Source organism: Gadus morhua, chromosome 1 (assembly GCF_902167405.1).
Source record: "Gadus morhua chromosome 1, gadMor3.0, whole genome shotgun sequence".
Taxonomy (NCBI): domain Eukaryota; kingdom Metazoa; phylum Chordata; class Actinopteri; order Gadiformes; family Gadidae; genus Gadus; species Gadus morhua.
In genome coordinates this window covers 22252966-22267673 of record NC_044048.1, presented here as the reverse complement: position 1 = coordinate 22267673, position 14708 = coordinate 22252966, and the positions used below count along the sequence as shown (strand labels likewise).

General features: G+C 48.7%; 1 protein-coding gene across 9 annotated transcripts in view; it reads right to left on the bottom strand.

The window, feature by feature from the left end:
• The window catches only part of LOC115550832 (extracellular sulfatase Sulf-2), a 26503-nt gene extending 12614 nt beyond the window's left edge, over positions 1 to 13889 (bottom strand). For 7 of the 9 annotated variants that reach the window (XM_030366169.1, XM_030366206.1, XM_030366189.1 and 4 more), the window contains exons 1-3: positions 7306 to 7648; positions 851 to 1080; positions 552 to 672 (exon numbers count right to left, since the gene is read on the bottom strand). In XM_030366169.1, the coding sequence (XP_030222029.1) occupies positions 552 to 672; positions 851 to 1010 (281 nt within the window). In that variant the 5' untranslated portion in view covers positions 1011 to 1080; positions 7306 to 7648. The other 2 variants (XM_030366181.1, XM_030366176.1) reach the window with 2 other exon arrangements.
• Between the last annotated feature and the right edge of the window lie 819 nt (positions 13890 to 14708).

Sequence of the window (14708 nt, the reverse complement as noted above, 5' to 3'; positions counted from 1 at the left end):
GTTACTTTGAGGACAGGTGGAGGGGGAATAGGAAGGTGCTCTGTTACTTTAGGGAAAACACCTTCCTGCATCTGACCGGAGGGACTGATAGGAATCAGGAGGAGGGAGGGAGGGGGGGGGGGAGGAGGGAGGGGGGAGGAGGAGGGAGAGGGGAGGAGGGAGGGGGGAGAAGGGAGTGAGGGAGGGGGGAGGGAGTGAGGGAGGAGGGAGGAGAGAGGGGGGAGGAGGGGAGGGGGAGGAGGAGGGAGGGAGGGAGGGAGGGAGGGAGGGAGGGAGGGAGGGGGGACGAGGGAGTGAGGGAGGAGGAAGGGAGGGGGGGGGAGGGAGTGAGGAAGGGGGGAGGGATTGAGGGAGGGGGAGGGAGGGAGGGGGGGAGGAGGGAGGAGGGAGGGGGGAGGGAGAGAGCGGCGAGGGAGGGGGGGAGGAAGGAGGAGGGAGGGGGGAGGGAGGGGGAGTAGGTTGGGTGATGATAATTAGATGGACCTAGTGACAGAGTGACAGACGGACAGAATGGCAGACAGACAGGCAGGCAGGCAGACAGACAGGCTTACTTCCCAGTGAGCATGCTGGAGCGTGACGGACAGCACATGGGCGTGGTCACGAAGGCGTTGGAGAAGGAAGTCCCGCCTTCCTCCATGACACGACGAGTCTTATTCATAGCCAGCATGGAGCCTGTTCATAACATGTCAATAACATGTTCATCACATCCTGATGTTACAGAGCTCACCGTCCTGGTCGACGCAAGGCCAAGGAGGCTGTGATGTTAATATCATGTTGTTAACATATTTTAAAGGTGTTAATAACATGTTGCTATCATGTAACTAACATGTTAATAACACGTTGAGGGTACCTAGTTCTACGTCCTGGTCGTCGGTGAGGACCAGGATGATGTTTGGACGGATGTTTCGTCTGTCTCTCAGGAGGCGGGGCTTCAGGTGCTGGGCCAGGGCGGAGTGGGCGTGGCCTAAACTCAGGACCAGGAAGAGGGTGACGAGGAGTCGTTCCGCCATGACCTCCGACCCCTGACCTCCGACCCCTGACCTCCGGGAGGGTCAACTAATAACACTTCTTTAGCAGCACCTGAAATACAAAAACGCACAACATTATTCTCAAATCACTTCCTGATAGAGGCGTGGTCTGAGGAAGGAGAAGTGCATGCTGGGTATGTAACTGCTTGAGTTCAGAAATGATGGGCCGATATTAGGAAATACCCAATAAACAAGGTCCCCCTCCCCCTCTCTCTCTCTCTCTCTCTCTCTCTCTCTCTCTCTCTCTCTCTCTCTCTCTCTCTCTCTCTCTCTCTCTCTCTTCCTCTCCCTCTCTCTCCCTCTCTCTCCCTCTCTCTCTCTCTCTCTCTCTCTCTCTCTCTCTCTCTCTCTCTCTCTCTCTCTCTCTCTCTCTCTCTCTCTCTCTCTCTCTCTCTCTCTCTCTCTCTCCCTCCCTCTCTCTCTCAAACAGGAAGGCCACCTAATCCCATGTGTGTGTTGGGCGAGCAGGTGAGCCTCCTCATGTTTCAGATGGTCTCACGCTCGGTCTCTCTGGTCTCTCGCTCGCCCAGCCATCCTGGCCGACGCCCAAAACCAACTGCTCGTGTTTTCACACTAAATATCAGATGTTATTCCTCCGAATGAAATCTGTCCCGACCGGGAAACCCTGGGAACTCTACTAAAACCTCCATGAGTAGACTCTACTGAAACCTCCATCACTAGACTCTACTAAAACCTCCACCTAATGAAACCTCCATGAGTAGACTCTACTGAAACCTCCATCAGCAGACTCGACTAAAACCTCCACCTAATGAAACCTCCATGAGTAGACTCTACGGAAACCTCCAGCAGTGGAGACACCTTTCTGGGAGAGAGACACCTGACTGGGAGAGAGAGGGATGCAGACACTCAGTGAACTGGCTGCTCACAGTCTCTGCCCATCTGCCCGGTGCGAACATGCACACACACACACACACACACACACACACACACACACACACACACACACACACACACACACACACACACACACACACACACACACACACACACACACACACACACACACACACACACACCGCCCCCATCCCCAGTCCTTATGGGCTGGCGAGTGAGCATACTAATGACAGATGTGATAGAGAGAGACAGGCGAGGAGGGAGAGAGAGAGCGATAGAGAGAGACAGGCGAGGAGCGAGCGAGCGAGCGAGAGTGAGCGAGAGAGAGAGAGAACGAGCGAGAGAGAGAGAGAACGAGCGAGAGCGAGAGCGAGAGCGGTCCAAACTTAGAGATCTAGATCTTCATCTCCTCTGGTTGAGGGCTGGTCCTGGCCGCCCCACCTGCAGCCATCACCAGGTCATGGTGATTCATTCAGCCCAGGACCCACCTGGGCTGAATGCTTTGGTCCTAGCACCACCATGGAGGTCCATTATGGCCGCCATAGCACTCCTATTGCTCCCTGAAGATCCTCCCCTCTTTCTTATAAAGAAAGATCTCTGTCTTTATAATTACTTTTCCTGCCCTTTGGGGGGCTAGGGTTAGGGGGGAGGGTCATATCCCTTTGTGAATCCCTTTGGGTCTGAAACTGTGATTAAGGGCTGTGTAAATACAATGGACTTGATTTGACCTCAAATTAACCAGAAGAAAGGAGAAGTTGAGGAGGAGAGAGGAGGGGAGAGGAGAGGTGAAAGGAGACATGGAAAGAGGAGGAGAGAGGAGACAGGGAGGAGAGGGAGAGAAAGAGGAGTCGTGGAAGGGTCCATGGACACTGGATAGATGGAGAGAGGAACTAGAGAGAAACAGGGGAGCTTGCTCGTGATGCTCATAGATTAGCAGACAACAAGCCTCACAGGATCACGAGTGTGAGCGTGAGGGTTAGTGAGTGAGTTAATTACATGAAAAATGGATTGTTTAAATTGTTGTAGCAACACTGCAGGGGCCGCGCGCGCGCGCGCACACACACACACACACACACACACACACACACACACACACACACACACACACACACACACACACACACAACACACACACACACACACACACACACACACACACACACACACGTTTATTAAACATATGCTTAAAGGCATTTAAATGAAGTTAAGTGTTGGAGTTTGTATTATTCAAATTATTATTTCCCCTTATCTGTAATTTAATATCTGCTCCAGATATCGGTTATCGGCCCACTTGACTACTAATAATCGTATCGGTGTGGGCCCTGCAAAAACCATATCGGTCTATCTCTAACACACACACACACACACAATGTTTCTGTTAGAGGTGGAAGAAGGAGGAAGAGGATGAGAGTTTGTGTGGAGGAGCAGAGTGTGTGGATGAGGAGGAGGAGGAGGAGGAGGAGGAGCAGAGTTCGGAGGGGAGCAGGTGTGTTGTGTTGTGTCTGCTCCCTAACAAGGCTGCCACACACACACACACACACACACACACACACACACACACACACACACACACACACACACACACACACACACACACACACACACACACACACACACACACACACACACACACACACACACACACACACAATCTAGCACAACAAAGCCTCCTATTGGCTGGTTGGACGGTTGGCATGGTGACACCATGGTACCCTCCACCTGAGAGGAGAGTAGGGCTGGAGAAGGACCACAATAACATGTCGAGTAATAACATCTCTCTCTAGCGACCATACAGAACCCACATCACGCATATATATTAATATTATAATTGTAATAACATATGCAGGCCTCTCTCTCCTCCTATACATCTCAACTCTTCATCTCTCTGTTCATCCACCTCTTCCTCTCTGGTAGATGACTCACATCCTGCCCTCCCCCTCCCTCCCCCTCCCTCCCTCCCCCATACATCCATACATCCCACACAGACAGAAATAAACTGATAGAGCCAAGGATGGGTGTACGTGAGCGCACACGCGCACACGCACACACACACGCACACACACACACTAAAGGAGAATGTCAGCCTTATATAAAGAGCCTCTCTCAGGTCAAGGTTAGCAGCAAAAAACAGTAGAAACTAGGCCATCTAACGATCACATACAGCAGCATCTTCCAGACAGCAGAACCAAATCCATCAGAACATCTAGTTGGAGAGCAGAACTCGCTCCCTTCACAAAGCATCGAGTTAGAGAGCAGAACTTGGTCCATAACAAAGCATCTACCAGACAGCAGAACCTAATCCATCAGAACATCTAGTTCAAGAGCAGAACTCGCTCCTTCAGAAAGCATCAATTTAGAGAGCAGAACTCGCTCCATCACAAAGCATCGAGTTAAAGAGCAGAACTAGGTCCATAACAAAGCATCTACCAGACAGCAGAACCAAGTCCATCAGAAAACATCTAGTTAGAGAGCAGAACTCGGTCCATCACAAAGCATCTAGTTAGAGAGCAGAACGCGGCCCATCAGAAAACCTCTAGTTAGAGAGCAGAACTCGGTCCATCACAAAGTATCTAGTTAGAGAGCAGAACTCGGTCCATCAGAAAACATCTAGTTAGAGAGCAGAACGCGGCCCATCACAAAGCATCTAGTAAGAGAGCAGAACTTGGTCCATTAAAAGGCCACTAAGCCCATCACGTCAACAGAATCTAGTTAGAGAGCACAACTTGGTCCATCACAAAACATCTAGTTAGAGAACAGAACTAGGTCCATCACATTGGTATAATCTAGGTAGAGAGCAGAACTAGGTCCATTACATACACAGCATCCTACAGAGAGCAGAACTCGGCGCGTCTTCATAAATAATCTCATGTTCCAGTGCCTTCATCATCATCACCCCCACCACTGGCCTGGGCAGCTCAGGGTAGAACCAGTATATGGCTCTACTTGTAGTACTAGCAACACCAGTACAAGCTTGGACTGGGAACCTGGTCTGTACCAACAGAGGTCATTATGTTCCCTTCACACTCAAACCCTCTTCATCGATCAGCTGACACGCACACGCACACACACACACACACACGCACAAACACACGCACACATGCGCGCACACACACACCTTCCCTCACCCTATATCGCTCACTCTCCCTTTTCAATTTATTTTCTTTGTGGTTCAAGGTCTGACCAGCATACTGATGGAAGGATAACACACACACACACACAATGACTTTCTGCCCTCACTAAGCTTAGTGTGAGCTACTGACACATTATGTGTATGTATGTGTGTGTGTGTGTGTGTGTGTGTGTGTGTGTGTGTGTGTGTGTGTGTGTGTGTGTGTGTGTGTGTGTATGACACTAGAACACATATGTACTATAGTACATCAGCGTACTGTAATACGATGATGTACTATAGCAATGTAGTACTGCAATACTATGTTGTACTATACAAATATAGTACTGTTATAATATGTTGTAGTATAGTACTGAAGTACTGTAATACTATGCTGTACTGTAATACTATGTTGTACTAAAGCACTGTAATACTATGATGTACTGTATTACTATATTACTGTAAAACTATGTTGTACTATAGACTCACAACTATCTTCACATCTTATGTTCAAAAGATGGGACAGTAACTGTGTGTGTGTGTGTGTGTGTGTGTGTGTGTGTGTGTGTGTGTGTGTGTGTGTGTGTGTGTGTGTGTGTGTGTGTGTGTGTGTGTGTGTGTGTGTGTGTGTGTGTGTGTGCGCTGCGCGCGCGCGCTCCAGGCTGTGACAGGATCGAAGGTCACGTAGCCTCGTTGCCATGGTTACCAACTTGGCCAAGAAGTGGATCAGCTGAGTAGTGATGTCATAACTATGACCCACATACCCCGCCCTCAACACACACACACACACACACACACACACACACACACACACACACACACACACAGTGTGGTAATCCTGGACTTTGCAGCAGATCTTCAGACCTGCCTTGCCCGCTGGCTTGCAGCTTGCGGCATCGTACCGTGGTGACCCTCAGTCTAACCCCCCTTCCCTTTTGATGCTGCCTCGTCATCAGCTGCTGGGGCCACGCCCTCTCCTCAGGGCCACGCCCTCTCCTCAGGGCCACGCCCACTCATCAGGGTCGCGCCCTCTCCTCAGGGTCACGCCCTCTAATCAGGGCCACGCCCACTCACCAGGGCCACACCCTCTCATCAGAGCCACGCCCTCATCAGAGCCACGCCCTCTCTAAGCGGTGGACCCGCAACGACACGTTTAGGACAGGTGATATCTTAACAGACCCTCAGTGTCCACACCGGGATGAGCTGCTCTATCTGTACTTTACTGTATCAGTCTCTATCTGAACTTTACTGTATAAGACTCATTGAGCTGCTCTGTCAGCACTTTACTGTATCAGACTCACTGAGCTGCTCTATCAGTTCTTTACTGTATCAGACTCACTGAGCTGCTCTATCAGTTCTTTACTGTATCAGACTCAACATCAGGATGATGTGTGTCCTTGGTTCAGTCAACACACTGTGTTTGATACTTTCAAATCGTTACCTGATCCAAAATGTGACCTAATTCTGCTGCTGAAACAACTCATTGATAAAGCGACAACAAAGCAAAAGTCTTGCAGAAAATGCTTCCAATGCTGCTGACCACATTGTGATCCAGTATTTGACCCAACTGGTGGGCGTGTTGGAACAGAGCCTTCTGGGACTCAGGACTCCAGCCTTCTGGAGACGCTAACTCCAGCTCTTCTGGAGACGCTAACTCCAGCTCATCTGGAGACGCTAACTCCAACTCTTCTGGAGACGCTAACTCCAGTGCGGATTTGGCTTCAGGGCCCTCAATTCCAATTCCACATTTTACACTAACAAACAATCTCTAACGAATCACACAATTCATCATCCTATTAATTAACCCTGATCGTTTTATTTAAAATCTGCACTTTGGTTGCAAATGTTTCAGCACTTAACCTCATCTAGGTCCACTCTTAGTACTGAGACTGACCTCAAGACTAAATACACACTTACAGACTATACACACACACACACTAGACTAGCAGACCTACATACTACTGTACACATGAACACATACACACACACACACACACACACACACACACTAGACTTGCAGACCCACACAGTGCAATACACACACACACACAAGTACACACTAGACATGCAGACCTGCACAGTACTATACACACACACTAGAAGACCGACACAGTACCACACACACACACACACTACCTGTACTACAGACTAGCAGAGCAACACATTATTATAAACACACACAGCCACACACACACAGAAGAAGAGCAGACTAATGCATTACTATACACACAGCAGGACTGAGTGTAGCTCACCAGCAGCCCCCCGGTGGGTTGCCCTGTGGGTCAGCGCGGGGGGGGGGGGGGGGGGGGGGGGTACCTGGTCCAGCTGGTCTAGTCCTGAGGAAGAGGAAGAGGAGGAGGGACGAAGGCTACCCACTCCTCATGTCCCAAAGTGGAGCTCCGTTTCCCGAAACAAGCGCACCCAAACTCAGAGGACGAGTAGCCAACAACTCCCTCTCTCTCTCTCCCTCTTTCTCTCCCCCTCTCTCTCTAACTCACTCCCTCCCTCTCTCTTTGACTATGGCAGTCTCTCTCTCCCTCTCTCCCTCGCTCCCTCCCTCTCTCCTGGTCATCTGTTGCAACACGTCTCCAGCGTTTCTACTTTCTCCCTCTCTTTCTCTCTCTCTCTCTTTCTCCCTCCCTCTCTGAGCACTTGGGCAGTGGAGCGAGGGAGTTGAGAGAGAGAGAGGGAGGGAGCGAACATAGCAAGGGGGCGTGAACTTGTGCAGCTGTTAGCCAATCAGTGTGCGGAGAGTGTGACTGGGTGGGTGGAACCACAAAGAGTTGGGGAGGAGGGAGGGAGAGCGAGAGAGGGAGAAAGGACATACAAGATTAAAGTAAATACAGAGAGGAGAGAGAGAGGAGAGAGAGGGAGTGTACTTGTTAGCCTACTAAAAACATTCTGTAACAAGTTTGACATGCAGCGTATTTAAATTTTCACTGGTGTTCACAATAATAACCATAACAGACAGACAGGCAGGCATACAGGCAGGCAGACAGACAGACAGACAAACAGGGCAGTTGGTTGTGAACCTGAAGAGTGGAGGGTATTAATCGAGCCTGTGGCACACACACACACACACAAGCACAAGCACAAGCACAAGCACAAGCACAAGCACAAGCACACACACACATGGTACTCATGTCTTCTATGGTAAGGACTTGAACATGTTTCTAACATTATTCATTCTAACAAAATGCATCTCCTGAGCAGGGCTACACTGTGGTTGCACTGGGCCGCACCCAGTAGAACCAACAGCAGAATGGTTGCACTGGTAAGCTCCCTGGAGAACCAGTAGATGACTGTGGTTGTACTTGGCAGCTGCCAGTACAACCAATACAGACTGGTTATTTCCCTACTGTCATCTAGCTCAATATCTGCTGCAGCACAAGGAAGTACTGCAGATACACATCTATGTGTGTGTGTGTGTGTGTGTGTGTGTGTGTGTGTGTGTGTGTGTGTGTGTGTGTGTGTGTGTTGAATGAGTGCGTTTTTACCCCAAAGGGCAATTCATTTCTCAACCAGAACAACACTTACTGTCAGGAACAGGATTAATACAGCACACACACGCACACACACACACACACACACACACGCACACACGCTCGCGCACATACACACATGTGCAGGGTAAAGGAGAGCCAGTTTCCTCCTGTGAGCAGACAGCAGACGTTTCTATAGACGATAAAATTCTCAGGATTCACACAATAACTACCTGATGACATCACTACAAGAGGACCAATTAAATGTCTACAAAAACCAATATGATGGTGAGGCACTGCTCTTATGTCAGACGACAACACGGGCGACACATTCACCACCCCTTGACAACCCAATATACATGGTGAACACAAACATCATCCTGTCATAGACATCATGTTCTCACAGAGTCATCATCCTGTCATTGACATCAAGTTCTCATAGACATCATCCTGTCAGAGACATCATGTCCTCAACGAGACTTCATGTTCTCAAAGACATCATCCTGTCATAGACATCATGTTCTCATATAAATCATCCTGCCATAGACATCACGTTCTCATAGAAATCATCCTGTCATAGATATCATCCTGTGATAGTCATCATGTTTTCATAGACATCATCCTGTCATAGCAATAGAGACCCATTTGCTCCACGGGAAGTGATTTTGGCGAGCTACGCCAACGAGAGTGCTGGTGTTGTCCACTGGTGGGGCCAACATGGCAGCCGCCTCCTCAATGTGTCCACAGCAGGTCTCTGGGAGCTGCACCGCGTTGCAGCCCATATGGGACCAACATGGCCGCCTCCTAAGTGTGTCCAAGCCAGAAGCCCACATGGTCTCCATTCTGTCGCCGGCACCACTTCAACCCAGAGGAACCAAGAACCAAGAACCACAGAGAAGTGGTTCTCTCTCCCCCTTCCTTTCTCTCCCCCTCTCTCCGCTCTCTCCCCCCTCGTCTCTCTCCCTCCCGTCAGAGGAAACTTGTCTCTATTCAATGAACTGCAAATTAGACTGACCCCCGTGGGTGACCTCAACACACACACACACACACACACACACACACACACACACACACACACACACACACACACACACACACACACACACACACACACACACACACACACACACACACACTTTGCCCTCACTCTCCTCTGTGCTTCACAGTCTTGGCTCGTTTGCCCGCTCTCTCTCTTTAGAGGCTCTGTCAAACTCTGACATGCACACACACACACCAGTCATCAGTCAGACCACACACACACACACACACACACACACACACACACACACACACGTCATCAGTCAGACCACACACACACACACACACACACACACACACACACACACACACACACACACACACACACACACACACACACACACACACACACACACACACACACACACACACACAGTAAACACATGGGACCATGCGGTGGACATGTCATTAACCTCACAAAGACACAGAAAGACATTAGGAGGGAGGGAGGGGGAGGGAGAGAGGGAGAGAGGGAGGGAGGGAGGGATGGATTGATGAATTCTTCTGACCCCCCTCCCTGGTTCCCAGCGGGTGTGGGTGTGATGTCAGCGACCCCATCAGGGCGGGTGACCCCACCTGCGGAGCCACAGGTGGGGTCGGCCTGCCCGGTCGGGTGCCTGTGTGTGGAGCTCGGCTCCGCCCTAGCAGAGCGCAGCGACATGCTAGAGGAGGCCTGGTTACTAGGCAACCGGCCACATCCTGGAAACATGTGTGTTGGCTCCATGTGCAACAAAAGACTGGTGTGTAAATACTGGTCCTCGGTCACACACACACACAGCTTAATTCCAGCCCTGGATGACTGGTTGTGTGTCTAGACGTCCTATCAGATCTCTATCAGATTATAGACGAGCTCAAACCAAGTAATCAATATACATATTATATATTCACAGAGGTCACTTCCCCCCCCCCCCCCCCTCCTGAGAGAGAGAGAGAGAGAGAGAGAGAGAGAGAGAGAGAGAGAGAGAGAGAGAGAGAGAGAGAGAGAGAGAGAGAGAGAGAGAGAGAGAGAGAGAGAGAGAGAGAGAGAGAGAGAGAGATTAATTGAACTCATTGTCCACTTCTGACTCAAATCATCTTCCTGTTTCCTGTCTAGCCCAACATCTGAGGCTCTTGTGTTTGACAAAGTCCAGACCCTCTCCCTCTTCCTCCTCCTCCTCGTCCTCCTCCTCCTCTTCCTCCTCCTCCTCTTCCTCCCTGTCTGTTATGACTCAGTACAACCCTTCACCTCAACTACCAGACTAGTTTAACAGATATAAAGCTGGATTATTCAACTAGAAGAAGACAGTTGTAGTTTAACAGATATAAAGCTGGATTATTCAACTAGAAGAAGACAGTTGTAGTTTAACAGATATAAAGATGGATTATTCAACTAAAGACAGTTGTTGTTTAACATATTTAAAGCCGGTTTATTCAACTAAAGAAAGTTGTAGTTTAACAGATATGAAGCCGGTTTATTCAACTAAAGAAGTATTAGTTTAACAGATATAAAGATGGGTTAATCAACTAGAAGACAGTAGTAATTTAACAGCTATATAGCTGGGTTAATCAACTAGATATCTGCTACAATGAAGATCAATCGTCTGTATTAAAAAGGACAAATAAAGACAGCGTAGGAGAGATGGAAAGATGAGGATAGGAGGAGGAGGAGGGGAGAAGGAGAGGTGGAAAGAGGAGGAGAGGAGAAGGAGGAGAGAGGAGGAGGAGAGGAGGAATGTTTGTGACTGTGATCCTACATGAGACCTGACATCCCTTACTAATTGATGGGAACTGCCCACACACACACACACACACACACACACACACACACACACACACACACACACACACACACACACACACACACACACACACACACACACACACACACACACACACACACACACACACACACACGCATGTGTCAATGTGTGTCTCAATGCTGTTCACCCCCTCCTCTTGTCTGCTCCCTCATTCATTCACAGTATAAACCACCCGCCCTCTCGCCCTTCTCTCTCCCACCCCCTCTTCCCCTCTACCCCCTTTCTCCCTCAATAAATAAACACATTCAGATAGTAGCGACTCCTCCGTTAACATGACCTGTGACCTGTGGCCTATGGCATGTGACCTACGACATGTGACAAATAACCTATGACCTATAGTATGTGACAATTGACCTCCCTTCATTCACATCATGTTTCAAAATATCACGTCTACAAAATGCAATGGAAGTTAGAGAAGTATTTTAGCACTGAACAGCAGTACAGCGAGTACTGTGCTGTGTTCCAATACCTGTACTGTCCGTACTTACTAGCCAAATTTTGAGTACGCAGTACGTTCCAATTCAGATCCGGCGAAAAGAAGTATACTTCAAGGACCCGGATGCCGTACTCAAAACGGGCTAATCGTGAAGTGTGGATCGAAGGACACTCCCCGTACTCAACGGCAGCCATCTTAGCTACGTAGCGGAAGAGGCGGAGCCAGGCTGAGCCAAAGTCGGCGCATTTTCCACATAGCCTGCATTAATAGAGTCATTTTGTAGTTTTTATAGCTTTTTATAGCTGCTAGGCGTAAAGAGTTCACCGTTCCAAGCGGGATGTTTATTGCGGGGGAGGAGCCACGGCGGCAGTCGTGATCGTAATTTCCGGTTAGTGCACCACGGAGTACTCGATGTGGAACAGCACTCACATCTGAAAAATGAACGTAGTAGATAGTGCGGATAGTGTACTTCCTTTAAGTATACTCATGGAAGTACGGGTATTGGAACACGGCACTGGTGTACTCAGCAGTAGTACAGTGAGTACTTCTGGTGTACTCAGCAGTAGTACAGTGAGTACTTGGTGCTCATGAGAGGTGTGTGTGAGTGTGAGCGAGTGTAGGACCAGACGTTGACCACACCCACCACAGAGCATGATGCTACAAACATCATGATAAGTTGTGTGCCACTGTGTGTGTGTGTGTGTGTGTGTGTGTGTGTGTGTGTGTGTGTGTGTGTGTGTGTGTGTGTGTGTGTGTGTGTGTGTGTGTGTGTGTGTGTGTGTGGCAGGTAGGGGTTAGACAGTACAGAGACGGGTCACTAAGCAGTAGGTAGGGGTTAGACAGTCTGCGACCCTTTGATATATCCCCGCTTTCCAGACGGGGTATTTAAGCACGCTGTCTGCTATCTGTCCATCACAGCATGAACTGTGAAGTGTTTGGACAGGGAACATTAGCCTCCTGCTAACAGGCCGATTACACACATCAATACAGATCTAACATGTGCTACTCATTATGTTGTTCCCTGTGATAGCTGACCTCCCTCACCCCAGAGAGAGAGAGAGACACACACACACACACATAGAGAGAGGTCTAGAAAGGGGTAAGACAAGTTGTCACACCAGAACTTTATGGTAAAGTGTTGTGTGACCGTGTAACCATTTGATTTTGCTATCCGGGTCCACCCCTCTCTCCCCAGGCACGCACGCACACGCACACACACACACACACACACACACACACACACACACACACACACACACACACACACACACACGAGAAGTAGTGGCGACATCTTGTGGACCAACTGGAACACTGCAGCCAATCTCTTACGGTTGTTGGTACTACAAACTACAACTCTACTACACCTACAAATACTACACCTACCCAACCACAACTTCAATAACTAAACTACTACCAATACAACAACTGCAGTAGGAGAACTTAAACGACAAAAAGTGCATTTATCCCAAACTCCTCCATATAGTCAGCATGTCTCAGGTGGAGAATAATAAATATATCACAGGCCACCATAGCAACAGACAGACCTCCATAGCAACACACAACCCTCCATAGCAACACACAGCCTTCCATAGCAACACACAGCCCCCCATAGCAACACACAACCGTCCATAGCAACGCACAACCCTCCATAGAAACACAAAGCCCTCCATAGCAACACACAACCCTCTATAGCAACACACAGCCCCCCATAGCAACACACAACCCTCCATAGCCACACACAACCCTCCATAGCCACACACAACCCTCCATAGCCACGCACAGCCCACCATAGCCACGCACAGCCATCCATAGCAACACACAGCCCTCCATAACAACACACAACCTTCCATACTAACACACAACCCTCCATAGCAACACATTACCCTCCATAGCAAGACAAAGCCCTCCATAGCAAGAGTTCCCCATACTTCCACCACCACTGTTTTCGTTTTTTTTTTTTAAACACATTTTTCGCTCATCCACGCAGCGCTTACTCTGATACTTTCTCAGGCATCCTCGGGTGTGTCTGTTATTCCAATCATCCGATATCAACGCGTTGGAATGTATTTTCTCCCGACTTGATTCAACAATAATATGATTCTCTCGTCGACGTGATCTTTCCAACCCGTTCAATCAGCGCACTCCCGCGACCTGTGCTTGCGTGGCCGAGACGTAACTAATTAAAGCGAGGAGGCTCCGGAAGTGAGTCTCCCTGCAGGTGACTTAGAACAACTACCACCATACTACAATTACTATACCTACACAAACCATCACTACAGCCACTGAGTGACTGACAATACAACAACAACTACAACTACACAACCCATCACTACAATTACTAAACTACTAACAATACAACAACTACAACTACCTACACTACACAAACTATCAAACCATCATACTACGGCTATAGTACTGGTACCAGGGACGTCGTTAGGCCTATTTTGGGGGGATGTTCAAAAGCCCCCCCCCCTGCATATTTACTTTTTTTGTCATGGAAATCGTAACGGCCTCCACTTAACCTAATAAGCCAGAATATGAGTTGAAATAAATACTAATACAATAAGAAGTTGTCTTTAATTTGGATTAAAATTGTTTCCGAGATCGCATTAATGGATACATTTCTAACCTATTTTCCTTGAGTTCACCCCCATGTGAAGACTTAAATCATACCAACTCTTACATTTGTTTAGCTTATTTCTATTTTTAAAAAGGAGGACATCCTGAAGAATCCGGAGAGGGGAGCAGTCTTAAGGCAAGTAAAGAAAAGAGAGTGAGCCAGAAGACAGGCCCTGATAGATGCTCTGCTGTACTCTCTACTGTAATACATGATGAATTAAAGAACCACTTTAAAGATGTGTTGAAAAAATGTCATGCACTTCAGACACTCCTAGGGGCTAAGCCCCCCAGCCTCTAAATCCTACTGACGTCCCTGACTGGTACCTCAGTGTGTAGTCAGTACTA